General features: G+C 55.5%; 2 protein-coding genes across 4 annotated transcripts in view; one reads left to right on the plus strand and one right to left on the minus strand.

Moving 5' to 3' along the window:
* Nucleotides 1-21852, minus strand: part of FAM204A (family with sequence similarity 204 member A) — a 781024-nt gene that overhangs the window by 59270 nt on the left and 699902 nt on the right. The window lies entirely within an intron of this gene.
* Nucleotides 11437-18785, plus strand: EMX2 (empty spiracles homeobox 2). Of its 3 annotated transcripts, none has more exons than XM_004265786.3 (3): nt 11437-12993; nt 14915-15099; nt 17324-18785. In XM_004265786.3, the coding sequence occupies exons 1-3, from the start codon at nt 12588-12590 to the stop codon at nt 17489-17491; spliced, it is 759 nt and encodes a 252-aa protein (XP_004265834.1). In that variant the 5' UTR covers nt 11437-12587; the 3' UTR covers nt 17492-18785. The 3 variants fall into 3 exon arrangements, with proteins under 3 accessions (XP_004265834.1, XP_049553395.1, XP_004265835.1); XM_049697438.1 differs by having other exon boundaries at nt 14915-15218; nt 17324-17443; XM_004265787.3 differs by lacking the exon at nt 14915-15099 and having other exon boundaries at nt 17324-17427.

The following is a 21852-nucleotide window of genomic DNA, read 5'->3' on the forward strand; positions in this document are numbered from 1 at the left end:
TGGTATCTGCAGAGCTGGGAGGCTTGGAATGGGCCGGCCCAGGCCAGTGCCAGGGCTCTGCGAGAACTGACTGGGCAGTGATCATGTAGTTCAACCTCACTGAGCCTGTTTCTGCCTCTCTAAACTGGAGTGATAATGGCCGTATCCTTCTGACGGGGCTGGTGAGAGAGGTGATTGAAGTGAGGTGTGTGAACAAGCTCTCTGTAAACCATATATGCTATCCATGTGCCAACTGCTTATTCTCTCTTCCCGACCTGGAATAAACGCTCTGGAGACAGAATGGCTCTGTATCCTCTGGTCATTGATTTTTAGGAGGACTTGGGAGCAAAGTGTTATCTCTTTTCTTACCCTGTGGGAATCCCTCACTGGGAAAAAAGGGGCATTTTGATAGGAAATAAGAGTTGGTAGGGGGAGGAAATGTCGGAATCAGATAGATCTGCATTGGAATCCAGACCCCTTCATTTACTAGCTGTGTGTGTGACCTTGGGCGAACCCCTTACCATTTCCGAGCCACAGTTTTTTCATCTGAAAAGTGAGAAGAGATATTTTGATAGATGGCTTGGAGGACTGGGTGAGATAGAACGTGATAAGTGCTTAGCACAGTATCCGAGGCAGGTGCCATGGGTGATAGAAATGGACTGTCTCTCATGTAAGATGCTCTGGTAGAAAATGAACAATGAAAAAGACCCTCTCTTGTTGCCAGCACACCTGAGCAGCTGACCCTTTTAACCAGGATCATGGGGGCTCTGAGCAAGGGGCAGAAATGTGGAACTCTGATGCTTACACAATTAGAATGAAGTTTCCTACCACACTGGGCAGGGGCAAGATGAATCACCTGGATGGAGGAACTACTACAGACGGGCCAGGTGTGCTGAAGTCCATCTGGGGAGATCTATACCCACATGGTTGGCACTGTGAGGCACCCTTCACCTGGAAGCCTTGGCATCCTGTGGGTGTTCAGATGCCTCCCTAGGCAGCCAGGCTTGGAGACTGCAGCCATGGGGAGGGAGAGGGGTCAGTTGTTTTATTTTTAGCAACAGGAAGCCGGTTTCCCACTTCCTGGTCCCCAGCTCATCTTAGCGTATACCCCAGAGCCCAGCCAGGGACAGAGCAGCGTGGGCATAGCCTGTACTCTTCCACATCTGCAAAAACCTTTCCCCAAGGCTGGGGACTGGACCAGAACAGAGCAGGGCTCTGGGTCTCACTGAACTTGGGGTTTTGCCTGAAGTGGGACCCCATCTCTTGGTCAGATTTTAGCCAAGTTTCATTGCTTTGTTCTACAAGGTGTTCACCAAGTAGCCATTTGGGGGGTTTGCTTTCAAGAAATAAACAGCCCACCGCCCGCTGCATCCTGGTGGTCTCTGACCCCTCTTGCCCTTTCTCTGTCTTCCTCGCGCACCCCATTTCCCCCTCCCCTCTCCCTTCCCCCTCCCCTCCACCCCTTTCCCCCTTCCCTCTCCCTCCTCCCCATCCACTCCTCCCCTTCCCTCACCACCCCCTCCCTCCCCTCCCCTCCACCCCTTTCCCCCTCCCCTCTCCCTCCTCCCCATCCACCTCCCCTCCCCTCCACCTCTCCTCCCCTCCCCTCCCCCCTCCCCTCCCCTCCACCTCCCCTCCGCTCCACCCCTCCCCTCTCCACCCCATCCCTCCCCTCCCTCCCCTTCCTCCCTCCCCCATCCTCCCCTCCCCCCCTCCCCTCCCCTCCACTCCAATTTCTCTTCCTAACTCCCAGGCCTCAGAAATAGACGACTCCTGTTCATCAGGCTGTAAAGTTTGGGCGTTTCTCATTTCTGATGCTTTAGTCTGCCGTACGTGACTTCGATTATCTTTTTTCCCCCTCCATAAACTGGATATCCGGCGCAGGGGACGATAACCTGCGGACTTTTGAAATCCCGATTTTGTTCCACCTGGCCCCCCCCCCCCCCCCCCCGCTCCTGCGGGAGCTCCTAAATGCCTGCTTTCTTCGGCTCTTAATCGGTGTTAGAAGCAGGCTGTAGTTGGGACCACCTGATATGTAAGCGGTCCAAGCCTAGGACCGCTTTTCCTGACGCGGGGTTGGAGGGCGGGCGCAGGCTGGAGCCGGGACCCGCGTGAGCCGGAGCGCTGTGAGCGCCCGCATCGGGCGCCGAGGCCGGAGCCGTACTGGCGTCTGCAGCCCAGAGCCCGGGGTGAAAGGCCCTCGCTGCTCTCCCAGACGCCTCGGCTGACAACATGCTGCACTCCCCAAATTCATTTTTAATTCATGACATCAGTGTAGGGACCATCGGAGCCTCTAGACAGCCTCTCTCAAAACCAAAACCACCACCACAATGCGAGTGGGGAGAGGAGGCGGCCGCCAGGTCCAGAACGTTGTCTCCTCTGTCCCCAGAGAATGAGCATTCGGAAAACCACTTTCCAGAGCGGACCTGCTGTCCCTTATGGCAGAGTTCCCCCGCCCCTCCTGTCCCTGGAGCTGAAATTGGACCTCAGGGTATTTGTTATAAACACATAGCTGGTGTCAAAGTGGTTTCGATTAGGATTTTTTTCTAAAACGTTGCATGAAAACGATCAAATATGTACTTGCAGGGAGATTAAAGGCTCCCTCAAATACTTTTACACATATATATTAAATAAATATATTTATACGTACATATATATTCAGAACTATCTACACATACAGTATAATATATAACGTATAAAAAATATGTTAAGTAACTAATGTAATCATGTAATATTAGAATTAGAGGTTAAATCTATACTAAACAGTGCACAATATGATGAAACCATATAATACAGATTCTATTTTAAATAATATATAAAACACACGGGCCATATATAAAATATAGACCACATATATTAACCAGAACGTCCTCCTCTGAAATCTCCAAGGTGCTGGAGCTCGGTCGGTATCACTGATCCTCAGCTCAGCACAGGGCACCTAAGAGGAAGGAGGGAGGCACACAACGGTTCCCCGGATGGTGGTGCCGCCACCCCGGCCCTTGACGCATCCCAGCTCCCCACACATCCAAGTGAGTTGGGGTAGATGTAAAGATTCAAACGACCAACTCCTTATTGGAATAACGGAGTTAACAGACCATCTCTTACGGCGGTCAGACTCCAATGAGGGGGAGACACAAATTTCCTAAAGGAGGCCCGAAGGCATCCATTCCCACGATCACTGCAAGCCCTCAGCGTTTGGTGTCTGGTCCCGCGAGCGTAAACTGGAGTGCTCTTTCTTAGACACCTAAGACAACTTAAAGCGCCATTTTCCAACGTAGGCAATTTGGAAATTGAAACGGATCTTTATAAGCAAGACTTGAACGTTCCCGAGGTCCTTTAAAGTTGCGGTTAGAAAGGCGATTAAGAAACCCGAGGATGGGCTGCAGGGAAACGATTCAAAGCAAAGCAAAATGCAGTTAGAAATTTGAAATTAACCGCGCACTCGCAAGTAATGCAGCCTAACGATCATGGAACATCGCTCTGCGTGTTTACTCTTCTGGTGCTGGGGAAATAGAAGAAACTGACAGCGAAGTTACCCTAAAGAAATCACATCGTTTAAGTGGGGAAAGTATCTCAGGTGGCTTACTGGCAAACTAAAACAATGTGCATGGGAATTTGTTTTCTCCAGATTTACCCAGGAGCGGAACCTCAAAATCAATTGTCTGGAAGATGGGGTTGTGTGGTAAATGAGGGCGGTTTTCGATGGGAACGTGCGGTGCCCCTCCTCAGAACGGCCTCCGGACCCCAAGACCCTCTCCCGACCCCCAGTTCCCGGGTCGGAAGCCCCGGCGCACGCCGGGGGGAGCGCCTGGCTGCCGCGCCGTGCGCGGCCCCGGGGCGCGCCGCCGCGCCAGAGCTTTTATTTGCAGTCTCTTTAACTTTTCATTTCTGGTTCTCTTCCCTTCGAGCGCCCGGCCGCGGAGTGTTAGACAAGCCCTGTCGTCTGTGGGCTCTCACCTCAGAGTCAATATTATCTCAGATGGGCACAATAGACTGGAATGAAAAGCTAATATTGAACCAATGAGGTCCCTGCCCGCGCCGCCGCGATGCCACCCTTTGTTGCGCAGCCCCCGGCGAGCCGCCGGCGGCCGGGCTAAGCGGAGGGCGGCTGCGGTCGGGCGTCTCCGGGACCCCGCCGGGGGTGTGGCGGGGTGGGGGACACCCGGGACCCAGCCGAGCTTCGGACGCCTGCAGGCCCCTGGAGGGACCCTCTCTCGGCCTCACCTCCAGCCGCCAGGGGCTTCGCGGGGTCTTGGCGGAAGCGGGGGCGCACCTTGGGTCCCTACGCCCAGACACGGAAGGGACGCAAATAGGGGAGCGGAGTGTGTCCAATATCCGAGCGCTAGGGTCCCCTGAATGTGATTGTGGCGAGGGGCCATGCAGCTTCGGGGCCCTACCCAGAAGGCTCCTTCCCGACTGTCCCGGGGGTGGGGTGGGGGAGGGGGGAGGGCCTGGCCGCCGCAGCTGCCGCCTGTTCGTAAAGATCGCCAGGGCAGAGGCTGCGGGAGGCTGTCTCCTCAGAAAGGGGGAGGTCAGACCCTCTCTGTGTGCCTCTTCGGAAGCTCCCAGCCCCTGGCCACTCTTCTGTCCCCTGGCCAGCTCCTCGTAGGCTGGGCAGAGCTAAGGAGGCAGTGATCGCTGGGCCAGGGACTTTCGGACGCCTTGCTGGCTGCGAGGGGGGCTCAGGCCGCGCTCCCTGACGCCGGCGCAGGGCCGCTCTGCGGGTATCCCCGGAGGTCTCAGGGCCGCTTTGAAGAGGAACGCGAGGGTGCGGAGCACACGGAGTCCCGGCCAAGACCTCCGAGTACTGCCCTGTCAGCTACTCGGTTACTGGCCGCAGTGAGGCCGTCGACCCTCTGGTCCTAAACCCGGGGCTTGGGTCCGCAGGAGGCTACCCGGGAAGAAGTAAAAGGGCATGGGGCGAGGCCTAAGGTGGAAACAGTGGCCTGGAGGACAATGGTGGGCAAGTGGGTTCGAGGCAAGTGATGGAGTTACACGGTATGGGGTGCCTGGACGAGCCTCGCTGCGTGGGGTGGTTTGGACCCCGTCAGCCAGCGGCGTCTTCGCCACCACCGTTTCTCATTGGCTTGAATGCAAGGGTCTGGCGATGTTGGACTGCGGGGAGCTGGGATGGAGGCGGGGCTGTCACAAGGCTCCTCGCAGAGTGACCTCTCTGAGCCTCGATTTTCTCATCTGGAAAATGGGTATCATGACTCCTTCCACACCAGATTATGAGGTTCACTGAGAACTGGGTGTGAGTAAACATGCCTTTAAAAGCGAAAATTCGTTACAGGGAGAGGAATTGTTCTTCTCAGTCTTCCTGACATCCTCCCCAAGTTTCTTGGAGAGCTGCAACGTCCAAGGGAAAAAGCCTCCAGTTTCTTTCCTCAAACGACCACGATCTTCTTTCTAAGCCCTAGTCCAGCCTCCAGAGTCCAGAAAATGGGGAAGTACAAAAATAAAAGACGATTAAGCTCCTGAGAGAGGGACTGGTGAGACGCCAGAGTTTCAGAAACTGCCCCTAGGTTCGAAGGTGGCTTGCCGCTGACAACCCCAAGGAGCTCCTTAAAGGACTGGACCCCCAGTTACAAGGCCTGCGACCGTTGGCAGGAGCAGAGCCTGAAACGAAAAGATAGCGGAGAAGGCGGAAGAAAAGCCGGCAGATGCGTCCCCAGCCACCTCCCATGCTAGTACCTGTGGCCCGCTGCAGGTCATCTTATGCGGCGCAGGGAGCTCTGGGAAACAGACGGTGACCTTGTGGCCCAAAGAAGTCAAAGCTTTCGGGACTGTTGGAGGGGACAGCGGTAACACCACCCACCCATCAGCAGGAAGGGTGCAGAGGAGACCCGAGCTGTCTCCACCCCTTCCCGGGGAAGTCACCCGAGCAAGAGCGTCCTTCTTCCCTAATTCCTGCACTCCTGTGTCAGTCAGTCTGCCCCACGCCTGTCCTTGCTTGGCTTTTAGACTTTCATTCGAAGGCAGCCGAGGGAGAAAGCAACCGGGACTTCCTTTGATCTGTTTTCTTGCTTTCATTAGTGAATCCGGACAGCCTGTGTGTTGAGAGATTGACGAGTTTCAACGTGGTGAAGGAAGTAAATTCGATGGTCAAGCCCTGCGTGGCTTTACGCCTCAGTGCGGAGTTCCTGGCTCTGAAACGTCGGCTCTCAAAACGGTTGGATCTCAGAGACCCACACGCTGGCAGCCTCCTGATAACATCCGGAGAAGGATAGCACCTGGTTCCTGCAGTCGTCTGGGGCAGCTGAGGCCTGGACCAGGGTCCAACCCTCCCAAGAGGGCTCAGTCTCCCCAGTGGACGCTTGATCAGTTATGCACGGGTTTCCAACGAACCCCGCTCGGATTCCACGGGCCTCACTTCACTGGAGGTACCAACTTGCGCCGGGACAGATACGGGTCCGCGCGCTCCAGGAGGAAGGGGCCGGTCACCCTGACCAGCGGCCGCTCAATCCGGCTCATCATTAATCGCTATCTGAGCAATAACCACCAGGGAGTCTTCGGCCGGCCACGAGGGGGCAAGAAGTTAGGAGAGCTGCACCCCGAGACCCCAGCTCTTCGGACTCTACCCAAGCTGGAGCCAGCGCAGGCCAGAATGGGCCCGTAGTCAGGCCGCAGGATCTAGGACCTGACGCATGATGCTGTCGCCTCATTTGCGCGGTATCCCCCTGGCACAGGTGATCACGGCCTCATCGTCCTTTTTAGAACAGAACCCGTCCCCCCTTCCTTGCACCCTTCCGAAGGAAGCCCGACTCGGGGTGGAGCTGGAATTCTAGCGTGGGTGGTGAACTCTGAAACGGAGAGCTGCTGGAGGGAGGAGGGACGCATTTCCAAGTCGTCTTCTCTTCCTCTGTGGTCAGTGAGTCTACTTTGACTTCCCCGCCCGGCTCAGACTGCGGTCGCGGGAAGGTCTTGGCAGTGGGGCACAACCCCGGCGCTCCCGGGCGCATCGGGCTCAGCCGCTCGCGGGGATGCGGCCAGCGCCCGGCCCCCGCCACTAGGCGCCGCTGCGCGCACGCGGATACACGTCCCGGGTCGCCGCGCCTGCCCAGCGAGCGGCCTCTAGGGAGGACACCAGAAAGGGATTTGCCGTCATGACGATTAAAAAAAAAAAAATGTTTTTAGGACATTAAGTTTTCTCTTAGTTTTACCGCCGCCCTATGCATTCGGAGAGTCCGGGTGACTGGGAATCACCGTGGGTTGGAGGAATTCTTAACCGGGTCCCGAGGATCTCCCCATCCCGGGACACCTTTCGCATGCCTTGGGCCCGGGAGAGGGCTTACCCTCCACGGACGTCCGCGCTTCTCGCGTTGCCTGGCTGGCGCACAGTGCAGCCTCACGATAGCGGCTCACCTGGAGGGTCCTAACGGCCGCGACCTAGATTTAGCAGAGTGCAGCGAGTATGCGGGACGTACAAAGTCATGGCCTGCCATTACTATTTGATGAACGATAACTGTGCCAAGCGTTAGCTCACTTACTCCCCTCAAACAACTGTTAAGATATTGGTATTTCCTTTTCAGTGAGGAGAAAACCGAGGCTCAAGAAGGTAAAGGTCACACAGGTAGTGACCCAGGCAGCACCTGGGCATCTCTCCGGGGTTGCATGAAGGTATGCATCCACCCCAGTTATCAAACAGGCCTAGCACGAGCTGGGGGAGGGAGAAGCACTGCTGTTTGCTCCTGCAAAGGTACAGGGCCTGGTGGGAAACTCAGAGCAGATGGTATGGGAGATGACCAGAAAACTCTGCCCTTTGATGTCTCCCGCTAGCCAGGAGTCCAAGCCTCTCTCACTCCCAGGGTCCCCCTAGAGAAGCCCCTGGCCTTTGGAGGAGCATGGAGGGGAGCATGGCAGGAGTGTGAGAAGAACAGCAGCTTATATTTGTACAACTTTATTGTTCAGTCTTGACGCCCAGCAAGAAGCCCTGGAGGTGGGTAGGTAATGATAATAACAGCAATATCAAGGACAGGAACTTACTTTTATTATAGCTCATTCATTATATACTGGACACTAAGCATGTTGCTTGGCTTATCTCGTTGAACAACCTCAAGGGCCAAGATATTATTATTTATCTCGAGTTCACAGAAGAGATAACAGGCTTAGAGAGGTTAGGTAACTTGCCTAAGGTCATCCAGGCCTGACTTTGGGGGTGGGGGTCAGTTTTATACTAAGGTATAACTTACATACAGGAAAACTCACCCTTTGTTGTGTACAACTCTGTGAGTTTTTAAAACACAGATGTGTAACTGCCACCCCAATCAGGAAGTAGAAGGGTTCTATCACTCCCTAAAACAGGCCGGCCTCCTGCCCTCCACGGCCTTGCAGGCAGCATTGGCCGTGATCTTACAGATGACAAAATGGAGGTTGGGAGAGGTTGTGGTGTTGCCCAAGATCGCTCAGTCAGTAAGTGACAGATCTGAGACTTGAACCTTCATCATGTGTCTGCTAGTTCAGCTGCCTGCAGAGTGTAGATTCCAAAATCTACAGAGCACAACCCTCATCGGGTGGGGATGTGCAGATTGGGAGCCCGTTGCTCTAAGATGAGCCTCAGGAATCCCCTCACTTCCCACCGCTCACACCGGTACTTAACCCAGCACCCACCCTTCCAGAGCAGCTAGGGAACAAAGAGGGGCCGCATTCTGGAAGGCTAAAGAAGCCACAAGTAAAGAGAATGGCAGCCGCTGGGTCCAAGGAGCAGAGTCTAGAGGCAGCTCAGGGTCCGAGTCCAGACTAGGTTGCCCAGCGCCTTGGTGCGCCTCTGCCCTCCAGCCTGGTTAATGAGTTACTCTCCTAGTTAATTCCCCTGCACGTCGGAGCCTGGCAGAGCGAACCTTTCCAAGCTCCTCGGTCCCGGCGCATGAATTAGCATAGATTACTCCGCTTCCAGGGCTTCCGCGTGCGGCCCCTGACTCGCTAGAAACCCGCTTCTTCCTTGTGGGGGCCCGGGAGAGGCTTGGGGCCAGCGGCGAACAGGCGTGTCCCACTGCCGCCAAGAAGGCAGCCACCAGACTCTCTCAGCCTCGCCCACCTGCCAATAACTAGAGCCCTTTGGGGGCAAAGCTGGCCCCCTTATGGCAGTTTGCAAGAGGCGGGTGGCCTGCTTCTTGGACACTGGGAGCAGCCTGGGCCCTCTGCCCCGGCCGACTGACCCTGCCTCGGGAGGGAGGCTGAGGGTCTGGGCTCCAGATTGCTCACTTCATTAGGACACTCTCCAGACACATCTTGGTCAAAACAGGAGAAAGTGTTTAAGGTGGTACCAATAACACTTTAGTGCTCCGCCTGAGAGTTTAGAAGAGGGGAAACTATCTCACACCATGGCGGGCCTCATCCCACCTCCCAGACCCTGCATGGAGCCCCTTTGCCTTCGAAGTCATCTACTCTCATACCCCCAGCCAAGATCACTAATACTGACCGTGCAATAAGTGGTCATTCCCTGCCCTGCAGCCAGGGTGGGGCTTTTAGTGCCCTCGGTTTCCCACTTGTAGTCTAAGGCTGAGTTTGGAAGGCCTGGCCTGTGGGCAAGCCTGAATCTCCAGCCCTCCTGGAACTCCTTCCGTGGAGAAAGGGGTCCTCCTCCACTGGCTCCAGGATCGGGGATCTACAACCCACCTAAATCGGGTATTTCTTTCTGGGAACCAAGGGCTGACCTCCACCTCCACCCCAGACTGGCAGGCTAGCGCAGTCCAAAGGCTTCCACTTTTCCTGGTGGCTTCAGGCGCCCTGTTGGCCTGGGCACAGTGGGGCTTGTGTCCCTACAGCCTATCTGAGGGAAGGATTTCTGAATCGGGGACAGTATTTTTGGAGGTCCATGGTTCAGGACCCAGGGAGATACTAGTTAAAATGCAACCCACCCCAAGAGGCTGGATCGAGCACCCTGTATCCTTGGGCCTGGGGAAAAGGATGGGGGGATGCCACAAAGCAAGGTTGAGAGAACCCGCTAAGGGTGAAAACCCAGCCAAGACCCCTGCCCAGAGCTGGAGTCAGAGAGCAGAAGCCTGAGGTAGGGGCAGGCTTCTTGGGGCGTGAGTATAGAGCTGAGGGCCATGCCTGTCTCGTGTGTGGAAGTGTGTATGTGTGTGTGCCCTGGGAAGCTTGGGGGAGGCAGCACGCATGATCTCTGCTGGGTCCTCACTAAGATCAGGTGCCCAGACAACACCAGAAAACACACTCCTGACTCCTCTCTTGCCTGGAGTGTTTTCCGAAAGGGGTTTTGGATCCTCCTCCCATCCAACCTCCCCCCCCACCCCCAACACAGACTATGCCTGGAGTAAAGAAGAAATTGACACAAACATAAATACACAGCAGATGAAACCACAGAGGACGGGGGAGACCCTAGGGCAGGGAGAGGGTAGCTGGGAAAGCAGGGGCACATGTCCCCAGACCTGGGGACCTTTGACTGATGAATCTGGTGGCACTGAAGCCTGACTTACAGGACTTCCCTCTTCTCCCCCTCCCAATCGACATTTTTTTGGGTCTCACGGCAACCTCATCACCAAACACAGGCATTTCTTCATCCTTAAGCGAAGTGACATGGGCCTCCAAGTAAGAGATGTAAAGGATGCCAGATTTTTTTAAAAATCATTAATTGTAAACGTGCAAAATACCTGCTGGTACTTCACTTTAGAAGAATGTAATTGGCAAAAAGAAAAAAAAAGAGGAAAAAAGAGGCGGCTGATGAATAGATAATAGATCTTTAACCACCAATAAACAGAGAGCAGCGCCAGCAGCCTGGGGGATGTGATCATAATTATGCCGCAGCGTGAGCCAATGGGGACGAGGGAACTCGGCCCTAAAATCATCCTAAAACCGAAGGCAAGCACGAAAATGCGGACACGGCCTGGGACTGGAGAAGCGATCCTCACTCCCTAATCGCAAGCCCTGGGTTTGCACAGCAACCCGCCCCTAGGACGACAGATGGCAGAATAATAATAGAAATAGTGATGATGATGATGATGATGATAATAATAATAATAGCAATAATAAGAATGATAACAACACTAACAAAAATAATAACGACAACGTAACGGTAATAGTAGTATCACATCAGCCGCTCCCTTGACCTTGGACCCCCATTCCCAGATATTGGGACCCCTAGTTCCCAAAAGAGCTGTTTGGGGGAAAGAGATGAGCACCCTCCCAGAGAGGAAAATAGAGAGCCTGTGGGCAAGTTGGAAGCCCACCGCCAGGGCAGGGTCGTCCACTCCGGTCTCAGCTTGGAAACGAACGGGCCGAGTCAAGGATCGTGAACTCAGGGACCCTGGGACCTAGAGGCTACGCGTGGTCGGAGGACCCCCATCCCCGGCCAGACTCCCTCCTCACCTGGGAAACCTCCGGGAGCTTCGCTGGGGGTGGGAATTGGTCTAACCCAACGGCTCCGTTAGCCCTCGCCGGGAACCAACCCCTGCTCGCTTACCCTCGAGTGCTCCCGGGGCGATTCCAGCTCCCCTGACCCGCGCCCGCGGGGGGCAGCAGCGGCATAGCGCTAGGCGCGAGGAATATGTGCATCAGTGTGTCCGTCTGTCCCCCCAGCTCGGGCTCAGCAGGCTCGGGATCCAGGGGGCCGCAGCAAAGGCGGCGCCGCTCGGGGACTCTGCAGGGACCGGGGTGCCCCGGAGGGAATGGTGGTGGTGGAGAAGTAGGCGGTGGCTGAGGGGGAGGAGGTGGGGAAAGAGGAGGAGGAAGAAGAGGAGGAGGAGAAGGAGGAAGAGGAGGAGGAGAAGCCAAAGGAAGAGGAGGAGGCGAAAGAGGAGAAGAAGCCGCCGCGGGCGCCGCGGGAGCAAGTGAGCTAGGAGCGCGCGGCGACGGCGCCGAAAGGCCGGGCGGCCTGGCGGGCGCAGGAGGCACGGCCGAGGCAGCGGCGCCGACTCCGTTCCACTCTCGGCCTGGATCCAGGCCTCCGGGTTCCCAGGCGCTCGCCTCCTTCTGACGCACTTTAAAGAGTCTCCCCCCTTCCACCTCAGGGCGAGTAATAGCGACCAATCATCAAGCCATTTACCAGGCTTCGGAGGAAGCTGTTTATGTGATCCCCGCACTAATTAGGCTCATGAACTAACAAATCGTTTGCACAACTTGTGAAGAAGCGAACACTTCCATGGATTGTCCTTGGACTTAGGGCGCCCTGCCCGCCTTTTGCAGAGGAGAGAAAACTTTTTTTTGCCTCCCCCGAGAAACTTCCCCCCCTCCCGCCTCTAACTTCGATCCCCCCCACGCCATCTCGCAAAAAAAAAAAAAAAAAAAAAGAAAAGAAAAACAAAAGAAAAAAAATTACCCCAATCCACGCCTGCAAATTCTTCTGGAAGGATTTTTCCCCCTCTCTCCAGGTTGGGCGCGTTTGGTGCAAGATTCTCGGGATCCTCGGTGTTGCCTCTCCCTCCCCCTCCCCCCTTCTTTCCTTCTTCCTTTCCTTTCCTTTCCTTTCTTTCTCCCTTTCCTCCCCCACCCCCATCCCCACCCCCACCCCCACCCCCACCCCCACCCCCAACAAACAAGTCCCCAATTCTCGTCCGTTCTCGCCGCGGGCAGCGGGCAGCGGGCGGCGGAGGCAGCGCGCCGCGGTCGCCGGGAGCTGGGAGCCCCGGGCGCCCGCTCCTCGGCGCAGCATGTTCCAGCCGGCGCCCAAGCGCTGCTTCACCATCGAGTCGCTGGTGGCCAAGGACAGTCCCCTGCCCGCCTCGCGCTCTGAGGACCCCATCCGTCCCGCGGCGCTCAGCTACGCCAACTCCAGCCCCATAAACCCGTTCCTCAACGGCTTCCACTCGGCCGCCGCCGCCGCCGCCGGCAGGGGCGTCTACTCCAACCCGGACTTGGTGTTCGCCGAGGCGGTCTCGCACCCGCCCAACCCGGCCGTGCCCGTGCACCCGGTGCCGCCGCCGCACGCCCTGGCCGCCCACCCCCTGCCCTCCTCGCACTCGCCACACCCCCTCTTCGCCTCGCAGCAGCGGGACCCGTCCACCTTCTACCCCTGGCTCATCCATCGCTACCGATATCTGGGCCACCGCTTCCAAGGTACGTGCCACGTCGCGGGGCTGCAGCGCTCTGCAGCCCGCACTGCCCTTGGCCTGCTGTGGGTGGGCGCCCGGCAAGGCCTGGATGGAGGTTCCTCCGGTTCGCCCGCCCGCGCGCCGCGTTTGGAAACTGGGCGGCGAGGAGCCGGGCACGGTCCCTAGTCTCCGAGCTGCGGCCGGTTTGGGGTCTGGCCACGGCCGCTTGACCCTTTAGAGAAGGGCGCAGACAGAGGAGTTGTCCCCGAATGCTCTCGGGTCGAGGCAGGCTTTCCTAGCGTGCTACGAGTGCCGGCCGCCAAGGAATCCGTGGCCCGCGGGGGTCCCCGGGTTCTCTGTCTTCCCGGCGATGCCCTCGCCGCCCTGGCTCCGAGGGGCGCGGACAGGGCCCGGCCACCAGGTTCGCTCTCGACTGCGTTCGACCCTGTTTACCATCCACTCCGCGCCCCTGCATCCTAGACCTGCAGCTTCTCGGTCTCTGACCCTCTTCCGGCGGCGAAGAGACCCTCGCGTCCCCAGAGCAAAGTCTGGGAGTTTGTTTTATCCTGCTTACTCTGGAGGCTCAGGCGGGGCGGGAACCCTTGCGGGTACGAGCCTCCGAGGCTCAGGACTCTCGCCGTGACCTGCTCAATTCGGGCGCCGAGCGGCCACGGCGAAGGCAGGTTCGGTCTGTTTTTTGTTTTTGTTTTAAAAGAAATGAACCGGGTCGGAAGACGGGCTGGAGGAGATCTGTTTGGGTGTTTTCCTTTCTTGCTATTTTTTGGATTTGTGTGTGTGGGGGGTGGGGTGGGGGTGGGAGTGGAAGGAGAGTTAAAACTCCAGAAAAAGGGGCAAGTAATTAGTTTAGCGATCCGAGCGGGGAAAAGACCTACCTCCCGAGGCCGCTGATCAATACCCAGCGGCTTGCCCATTCATTAACCCTTGGCGTTCCTGCCAGAGCCTAGAATGGGGTAGATTCCCGTCCTCCATAATTAAAGAAACCAAACCAAACAAAAACAACGTTTTACTCTTATTCCCAGACCGGAGTTGCCTCCATCCCTGCCTGGATTGTAGGTTTGTCTTTCTTTGGGTTTTGGTGAATCGATTTCCCACCCTAAGGAGTGAATCCGAAACTCTCTGGCTTTGCTCGAAAAGTTTAGGGTTCCCTTTCCTCATTCTCTGGCAGCCACGCTCTTGGTCCCCACGCCAGGCCTGGAGTAGCCAGGATCTTCTGGGGCCGCGGACAGTTCCATCGGGTGACCGCAGCTCCGTACTCCCCGGCTTTCGATGCCTTCGCTCGAGTCTCCTAGTTCTCTGGAGCAGGGCAGCGGGAGAACGGGGCCTCGGGAGGCAGCGGCGGCAGAAACCCTGCGCACCCGCCGGCGAGATTTCGGTCTAGGCCGGGCTGCAACGACACGCCCGGCCTCTGCACTTTTCCGGAGGAGAAAGACTTAAGTACTTTAAAAATAAGTCCCCGAGAAAACTCTAGGATAGCGGTTCGTCGCCTCTTCGCCCCTCACCCCCGGGGCAAAGTTCTACCAGAGGTTAGAAAGAAGAGACAGACGTTTCTCTGGGTCCAGGGCGCCAATCCCCGGGCCCTGCCTTGCCGCCCCTTCCTCTGTCCCGGGCGCCTGTTGCGGAAGTGGCGAGGCTCGTGGGGCCCGGGCGGCTGCAAAGCCCGCAGAGGTCAGGAGCCTTGGGACTCGACCCGCCGGGACAGCTGCTGCTGGGTGCTGCACAGCTACGGCCCCGGCGGAGCGGGCCAGGCAGCTGGAGCGGTGTTCCCTTCGCGCGTGTGGAGGGCTCTGGGTCCCCGTGGGCCGGGCCGCACGGGCTACGTACACGGAGGCCCTGAGCGCTGTGCCGGGTCAGCCCGGCTCGGGAGAAGCGCGCGGACCTGGCCAGGACAGCCCCCTTTAATGGGACTTCTGTTGTGTCCCCCGTAGGGAACGACACAAGTCCGGAGAGCTTCCTTTTGCACAACGCGCTGGCCCGCAAGCCGAAGCGGATCCGAACCGCCTTTTCCCCGTCCCAGCTTCTGAGGCTGGAACACGCCTTCGAGAAGAACCACTACGTGGTGGGCGCAGAGAGGAAACAGCTGGCGCACAGCCTCAGCCTCACGGAAACTCAGGTGAGCGGGCCCAGGCGCGGCAACCGCATCCCAAATCTCTGGACACACGCAGCCCGCAAAGTGCGGAGGGCTTTCGGCAAACAGTCCGGGAGCTGGTTCCACGCCCGGGCTCAGGATATGTAAGTTTTGAGGTGCTCTTGGCTTCCCTGGGCTCCAGCACGGGACTGTAGGAGATGACCCGCCCGAGGCTCTGGTGGGGCGGGCGGAGACGGGCTGAATTGCTCCTTCTGTGCGGCTGGGCTGGCCTTGCAGCTCCTGGCTAAGATACCTCTGCACTTTCGGTGAGACTTTCGGTGGGAGTCTTGGGTACGCGGCTGGGATCCAGGAAGGAGGGTGCCGCGGGGTTTTGGGGTGTTTGGGGCTCTAGGCTGGAGAGAGAGCTGAGAGTGGGTTAGGGCGAGCTCTGTGCACCGGGGGCTCAAGGCTCACAGCAACGGCTCCAGTTATTCCCCTTGAGGGGATCGGAGAGTCAGACCGCCGAGCCGGCATCCTGGGTGCGTCCCTAAATCCGAGAAACAGAGCTAGAAGGCTTCGGGAGAGGAGCTGCCTCAGGGGGCAGACCCTTCCTGCGCAACAGGGTCCCGAGGCGGCCAGGTTCTGGCCTGCCCCGGGGCGAGGAGGGGGCTTAGGGCTACAGTAGGCGCTACTGTACGCGGAGCCTCAGGGCGGGGTCAAAGTTCCCGGCAAACAGTAACATTTTCGGGCAGATTAAGTTGTAACACTTTTCCTGGGAGGCGCAAAGAGGTCGAGGCTTTTGTTTTAAAACGTCCCCGCGGACAAAACCGAGGAGGGCCTCGCGGGTTGGTGCGGGGCCCGGCACAAGGCGCGGCCCGGCTGATTTCTCCTGGATCGCCGAGTCGGCCGTGGTCTTTGTCCGCCTCGCTGCCCACGCTGCCTGGAGCCTTTGTGTGCGTGTCAAGCCCCGAGCGCACCGACGCGCGCCTTGGGCGAGCGCCGGGGAGAAATGAACCGTCCTCCCCCTCAATTAGCAAACTCAAAGCAAATTAAACTCAGCCGTGTTCCAGCTCGGCTTTTTCATGGGGGCACTTTGGGGGATTGGGGGCATCCGGGGAGAGCAAGCCGGGACCTGGGCCTGCCGACTCAAAGGAGAAAGCGGAGCGGACTTCAGGGGCCTGGGGTGCTGCTAGCAGAATGGGACAGCCCTGGTGGCATGGGAGGTGCAGTCATCACCATGTTCCTCACCTGTACCTCACCGCTGAGAAGCTTGGGCAGTGTTACTGTCTGGTCTGGTCACTGTATGGGGCCCCATCACCAGCTTCCCCAGGGACTGGTCGGGATAGCGTGTGAGCCCCACCTCACTGCTCCCCAGACTTCTAGCAGCGCTCCGAGGAGGCCAGGCTGCCGGCCCCGCCCTGGTGGGAAGTGATGTGATGGGGTGAGAGCTTGGCCCTGGACTGTCCTGGGGCTGTTCAAGAGGAGGACTGAGGGGCTCTTCCCTTCTCTTTCACAGTTTTTCTCTTACTTCCCCTTTATCTCACGGTCTTTCAGAAGCTTTCACTTTTGAGCCTCTTTTCCTAGCTGAAAAGATACAGCTGGGTTGGTCCCCAGGGCTGTGCACCCCATCATCCCCCCCACCGGTTTCCCCCAGCACCCCCCCCCCACACACACAACTGCTTCTGCTCTCACCTGCAAGAGTACTGGGCAGAGAGGGGAAAGCTCAGGCCAATCTTGACTGCCTACCCAGGGCCCAGGCTTTGCCGAGGAGGCGCTATATTTAGGCAGCGGCTGTGGGAAACTGGCAGAAAATAGAAAGCACATTCGGCCCTGCAGGAGCTGCAGCAGTGGGAATGAGATCTTCCCTGCACTAGTTAGGTAGAGGGAGTCAGGGATGTGTCTCTTTTAATTTTCCCTTATTTATAATTTTATAGGGGTTTCCCAGTGTTTGCCAGGCTTTTGCACTTAGTGGGATGTGGGTGTCCCGAGCAGGACAAAGTGAGAAGGGGACACTCTGCACTCTGGGCCTCGGGGCCAGGGGAAATGTGCTCCAGGAGGGCCAGAAGGGGAGGGAGCCAGCCTTCTCTCCGGCCCCGAGATAGAAGCTCTGTTCCCCGAGGGGAGGCCGTGGGGAGGTCGGCTAATAGGACACGCAGCTGGGGTACTGGATTTTCGTAGTCTCAGTCCCAGGTCCGGGCCAGGCAAAAGAGGAAGAGGTAGGAGGGCGCTGTGCAGGAACTATAACGCGCCCCATCTGCCTCTCCTGCAGGTAAAAGTATGGTTTCAGAACCGAAGGACGAAGTTCAAAAGGCAGAAGCTGGAGGAAGAAGGCTCAGATTCGCAACAAAAGAAAAAAGGGACGCACCATATTAACCGGTGGAGAATCGCCACAAAGCAGGCGAGTCCCGAGGAAATAGATGTGACCTCAGACGATTAAAAACACAAACAGAACCCCTCAGAAACGGACAACACGGAGCAAAACAGAGACAGGGAGAGGAGGGGAAGAAGAAAAAACCCTACAAAACAAAAACAAACCACACACACATTCACGGAGAAGGGGAGAGGGAGTCAGAGAGAGGGGCGGCGCGACGCAGACGCTGGGCGGCAAGAGCGCGGGGTCCCGATCCGAGGCCGCGCCGAGATGGCAGAGGACGGAGGCTCCTTGATGAACACGCAACCCTTGTCTGAAGAGGCAGCTTGTGAGAGACAGACAGAGACAGACAGAGAGAGAGAGAGAGATCCAAAGGTGGCAAAGCCGAAGGCGCTCTGACAAGGGGAGCTGTCAGTCAAAGGCCAAACCAGCGAGACAAGATGATTGGCAGGTATTCCGGTTATCTCGCAGTCCGATTTTTTAAAAAAATGATGATGATAATCATAATGATAAAAGAAAACCCCCAACCAGGCACAGGACTTTTTATTTTGCACTTCGAAGTGTTTTTTTCCCCAATCTTTAAAAGTAATCAGTGATAATAACCGTTGGGATTCCACATCCAGCCCCATCCCACACCTGTTCAAAAACTTGAATTGCATGTAGCAGTTGTTGGGCGAATGGTGTCTTAAGACAGAAAGTGAATTGTAATTTTCTTTTCCTTTTAAAGACAGGTTCTGCGTGCTTTTGATTTTGATTTTTTTGCAAGAAATGTGCAGTCTGTAAACACTTTTTGAAACCTTCTGACGTCAAAGTGATTGTGAAAAAGCTAACTGAAGTAGGCTCAGCGATAGCGATCCTCTTTCAGAGAAATGGGGAGCAGGATGGGGGCTGGGGGTGGAGGGGGAGGGTGCCCACAAGAGGAGTCAGGACTTGTACTGGGAAAAAAACCCCTAAATTAATTCTATTTCTTGGACATTCCTTTCCTAACATCCCAAGGCTTAAAACCATGAACTAAACTCCTTTTAGTGGTTGAAGGTATTGGCCGAGTTCAACCATTTGCCGTAAATAAAGGCCATTCCAAACTTTCAATCTATCTATTGCAAAGACTGAAGGACTGTAGTTAGCGGGGATGATAAGTGTGGCCAAGAACACGGCAGCAAGTTTTCAAGCACTGAGTTTCTATTCCAAGATCATAGACTTACTAAAGAGAGTGACAAATGCTTCCTTAATGTCTTCTATACCAGAATGTAAATATTTTTGTGTTCTGTGTTAATTTGTTAGAATTCTAACACACTATATACTTCCAAGAAGTATGTCAATGTCAATATTTTGTCAATAAAGATTTATCAATATGCCCTCAGAGTAGTTGTCTTGGGAAATTGAAGTGAATTCTTGAGAAAAGTATCTCTTTGAGTGTGGTCCTTCCCCAACTAGGCTCAAGAAGCCCAGGTTCCCCACCCACAAAAGGGCCAGACTGATGGATTCTCGGGCATGTTAAAGAGAGAAGAGGGTGGAAAAGGGAGAGGATTAGGAAAACTTAAGTCCTTCAGAAAAGGGATGGGAGAAAAGTTTTCCATCCAGACCTCTGCCCACTGCACGGCCTAAAGAGGGAGCTTAATTTGAATTTCAGGTTAAAAATCCTTACTACTCTTAACCTCTAGTTATTTAAAAAACTGGACATATATAGTTATGCATTGAAGAGTATTCCCCCAGGATTGGGGAAAACACTTAGCAGAATCAGGATCCTGGGACTTTTTAAACTGTGTTTCTGACTTCAAGCCCCAAAGCACTATTCTCCTTCCCCCTCTCTCTCCCTTTCCCTCTCTCCCTTCCTTCCTTCCTTCCTTCCTTCCTTCCTTCCTCCTTCCTTCCCTCCCTCCCTCCCTACTTTCCTTCCTTCCTTCTTTCCTTCCTTCCTTCTTTCCTTCCTTCCTTCCTTCCTTCCTTCCTCTCTCTGGCCCCAATCTGACAAAGGTGAGGGGATGAGCCCAAGGGCCTCAGCAGCCTTATAAGGCAAGCGTTTTGAGGAATCTTCAACTCTCAATTTTAACATTAAAGAAAAAGTTGTACCCAGTCTTGGAGGAAACTTAGCTTTTCTCCCCCCCCTTCCCCCTTCTGGGGGTACGAGGTTGTTTTTGCATGCTTCATTTGCTTCTTATCCTGATAGGCTGCATTAATCAGTTTTATTTCCATTGATAGAGAAACCTCGTCTGTTCTGTTCGAGCTACAAAGCGTCCTGCGAGCTTTTGTGAAAGTGCAAATCAGTTTAAGCAATTATCATACCAGGAATATGAAGGGGAAAGAGGAGGCCTTGCCCAGTGGTCTCCTTTAATCTCTTAATCCATGGATCCAGGGGGGCTGCCTGGACATAATTTAGGACAATCTCCCCACCCTTTACACTGTGATAAGGCCAAGTTACAATGCAGGGCGAAAATACAAGCTTTGTTAACATCCTGCCTTGAAAAGTTAAGATTAGACATTCCATGCACGTGTGGGGACTATAGGGCACTATGGAAATTTTTCTTTCTTTTTTTCCCCTCCCCTCCTCTCTTCGAAAGTAGAATTCATTCTTGGCCTCTCTCCCTCTTTTTCCCCTTTATCTCTGCCTTTCTCTCCTTTTTTCTCCCTCTCTGTTTCTCTGGAGAACCCTGGCTGTTTATGGTGCATTTCCACGCAGACTCCTTGGGAAGGTGTGGGTGTAGTCGGGGAGACTCCACTGCCCGAGGATTCTGGGGCGAGAGGGGACACAGGCTTGCCTCTCGAAGGGACAGGTGCTGTCCTGTGTATCCTGGAAACTCAAGTGGGGTTTCCAGTCACTTGGACAGCGGGACCTCTGTGACCAAGAGCTCTCCCAAGTGTTTTGCAGTCCCTGCTACAGCATTGCTGCACCTCTTTCTTTTAAGCAAGTTACCTTTTCCTTCTATCCACTTTGCCAAACCCAGAATGTCTCAAACACAGAGCACAGACCTGTTAAAATTCAGACTAGCCTTTCCTGAAGAAAATTTCCCATCTTGATAAAAGGCTTACTTCTGCAAGAACCATATACTTTTTTTTTTAAGTACAAGAAAGGGGGAGGGTGATGGTTTTTTTTTTTTTTTGTAAATGTCCTATGTAGTGTAACAGCAATAAAATCATCAGAGAATACTATTAGCTTTGGGAAAAAAAAAACCTAAAAGCTTTATTACAAACCAAGCTTTGAAAATAGGGGGGATTAGGCGGCTGAAAGGGTCCCACAATGGTAAGAAGAAAAGGTTTCATGCTAATGAGGTTAATGCCCTTTGTATCTCGGGCCGCCACATCTTCATTACGCGCTATCTCTGGCTGCACGGAGCGGCTCAGAGAGCCGCAATCCACTCCAACGCCCCCCTTCCCGGCCCAAAGAAGGATTTGATAGCAGCTCTGTTCAAACTAGATAATTATATCTTTTCAAGTCGGAATTAAGATAAAGAAAGTGAAGCAGAGGCGGCTCGCCTTGATCCACTGCAAACAAATTTGGCGCACTTTCGAGTCCTTCCCCCGCCTCAAAAAGGCTGGACAGTCAGCTTATTAGCCGCTCGTTTGCTTTATTAATTCATCTATTTAAAGTGGCAGGATTAGAGCGTCTAATGTGGACGCGGGCTGCCGTGGCGCTGAGGAATATAAATATTTGCGAGATGCCATCCCACGATGACTATCTGGGCGCGGGGCGCGGGGCAGGGTGCGGGGCGCGTGTGCCTTGTGGCTGCGTCCCCGTCACAGTGCGCGCGTGCTGGGCTGGAGCCCCTTGGGCAGGGAAGCGTGGGAGCTGCGTGCCGCAGGTCTGTGTCCTCCCTCGTGGTACATGGGTGCCAGGCCTAGATGACCCTGGCAGGGTTCAATGGGCATCGAGGGTCAGGTTCTGCGTTCCTCCCTACACATGGAACTGCACGCATGTTGCCTTGTGTCTTGCCTGTTACCCCGAATGGGGATGTAGGTTACACGTTTGATCCATGACCTACTCCCTTCTTGATTACTTGTGGGCCTTCCCTGTGCGTTTGCCTGACCGAGAGGCTTGGGTTCTCAGTTTGCATTTCCCTGAGAGAGTGAAACGGAACGTATAACCCAAGTGTGCCTGGGCTACATTCTCCTTCCTGAGAGGTACACGTGGGTTCCGCGTGCGTGTCTCATTTGGGGTCCAGTTCCTCAGCGCAGCGAAGGGCCAGGTAGGCGTGGGCGGAGGGGTGGGGTGGGGGTGGCTCTGTTCAAGGCACCAGAAACTCCTGAGGTGGGAAAATCTTCGGACCTCCGGGTACTTACTCCTCCGGGTACTTAATGCCTCTTGTCTGAGTGTCCGGTGCCCCCAGCTCACTCCAACTCTGTTCCCGGCAGCCTAGCGCAGCCCGAGCGGGAGCTTTGGCGGCGGCCCGGAACCTGCCGGGCCACTTTTGTGCTAGGGGCGGATTGTGGCG

Source organism: Orcinus orca, chromosome 14 (genome assembly GCF_937001465.1).
Source record: "Orcinus orca chromosome 14, mOrcOrc1.1, whole genome shotgun sequence".
Classification (NCBI taxonomy): domain Eukaryota; kingdom Metazoa; phylum Chordata; class Mammalia; order Artiodactyla; family Delphinidae; genus Orcinus; species Orcinus orca.

Excerpts from the sequence above, each read along its gene's own strand:
- EMX2 (XM_004265786.3), top strand. The coding sequence starts at position 12,588 with ATGTTCCAGCCGGCGCCCAAGCGCTGCTTCACCATCGAGTCGCTGGTG. Across the intron at positions 12,994-14,914 it reads TCTGGGCCACCGCTTCCAAG|GGAACGACACAAGTCCGGAG; the intron begins GTACGTGCCACG and ends TGTCCCCCGTAG. Across the intron at positions 15,100-17,323 it reads TCAGCCTCACGGAAACTCAG|GTAAAAGTATGGTTTCAGAA; the intron begins GTGAGCGGGCCC and ends CCTCTCCTGCAG.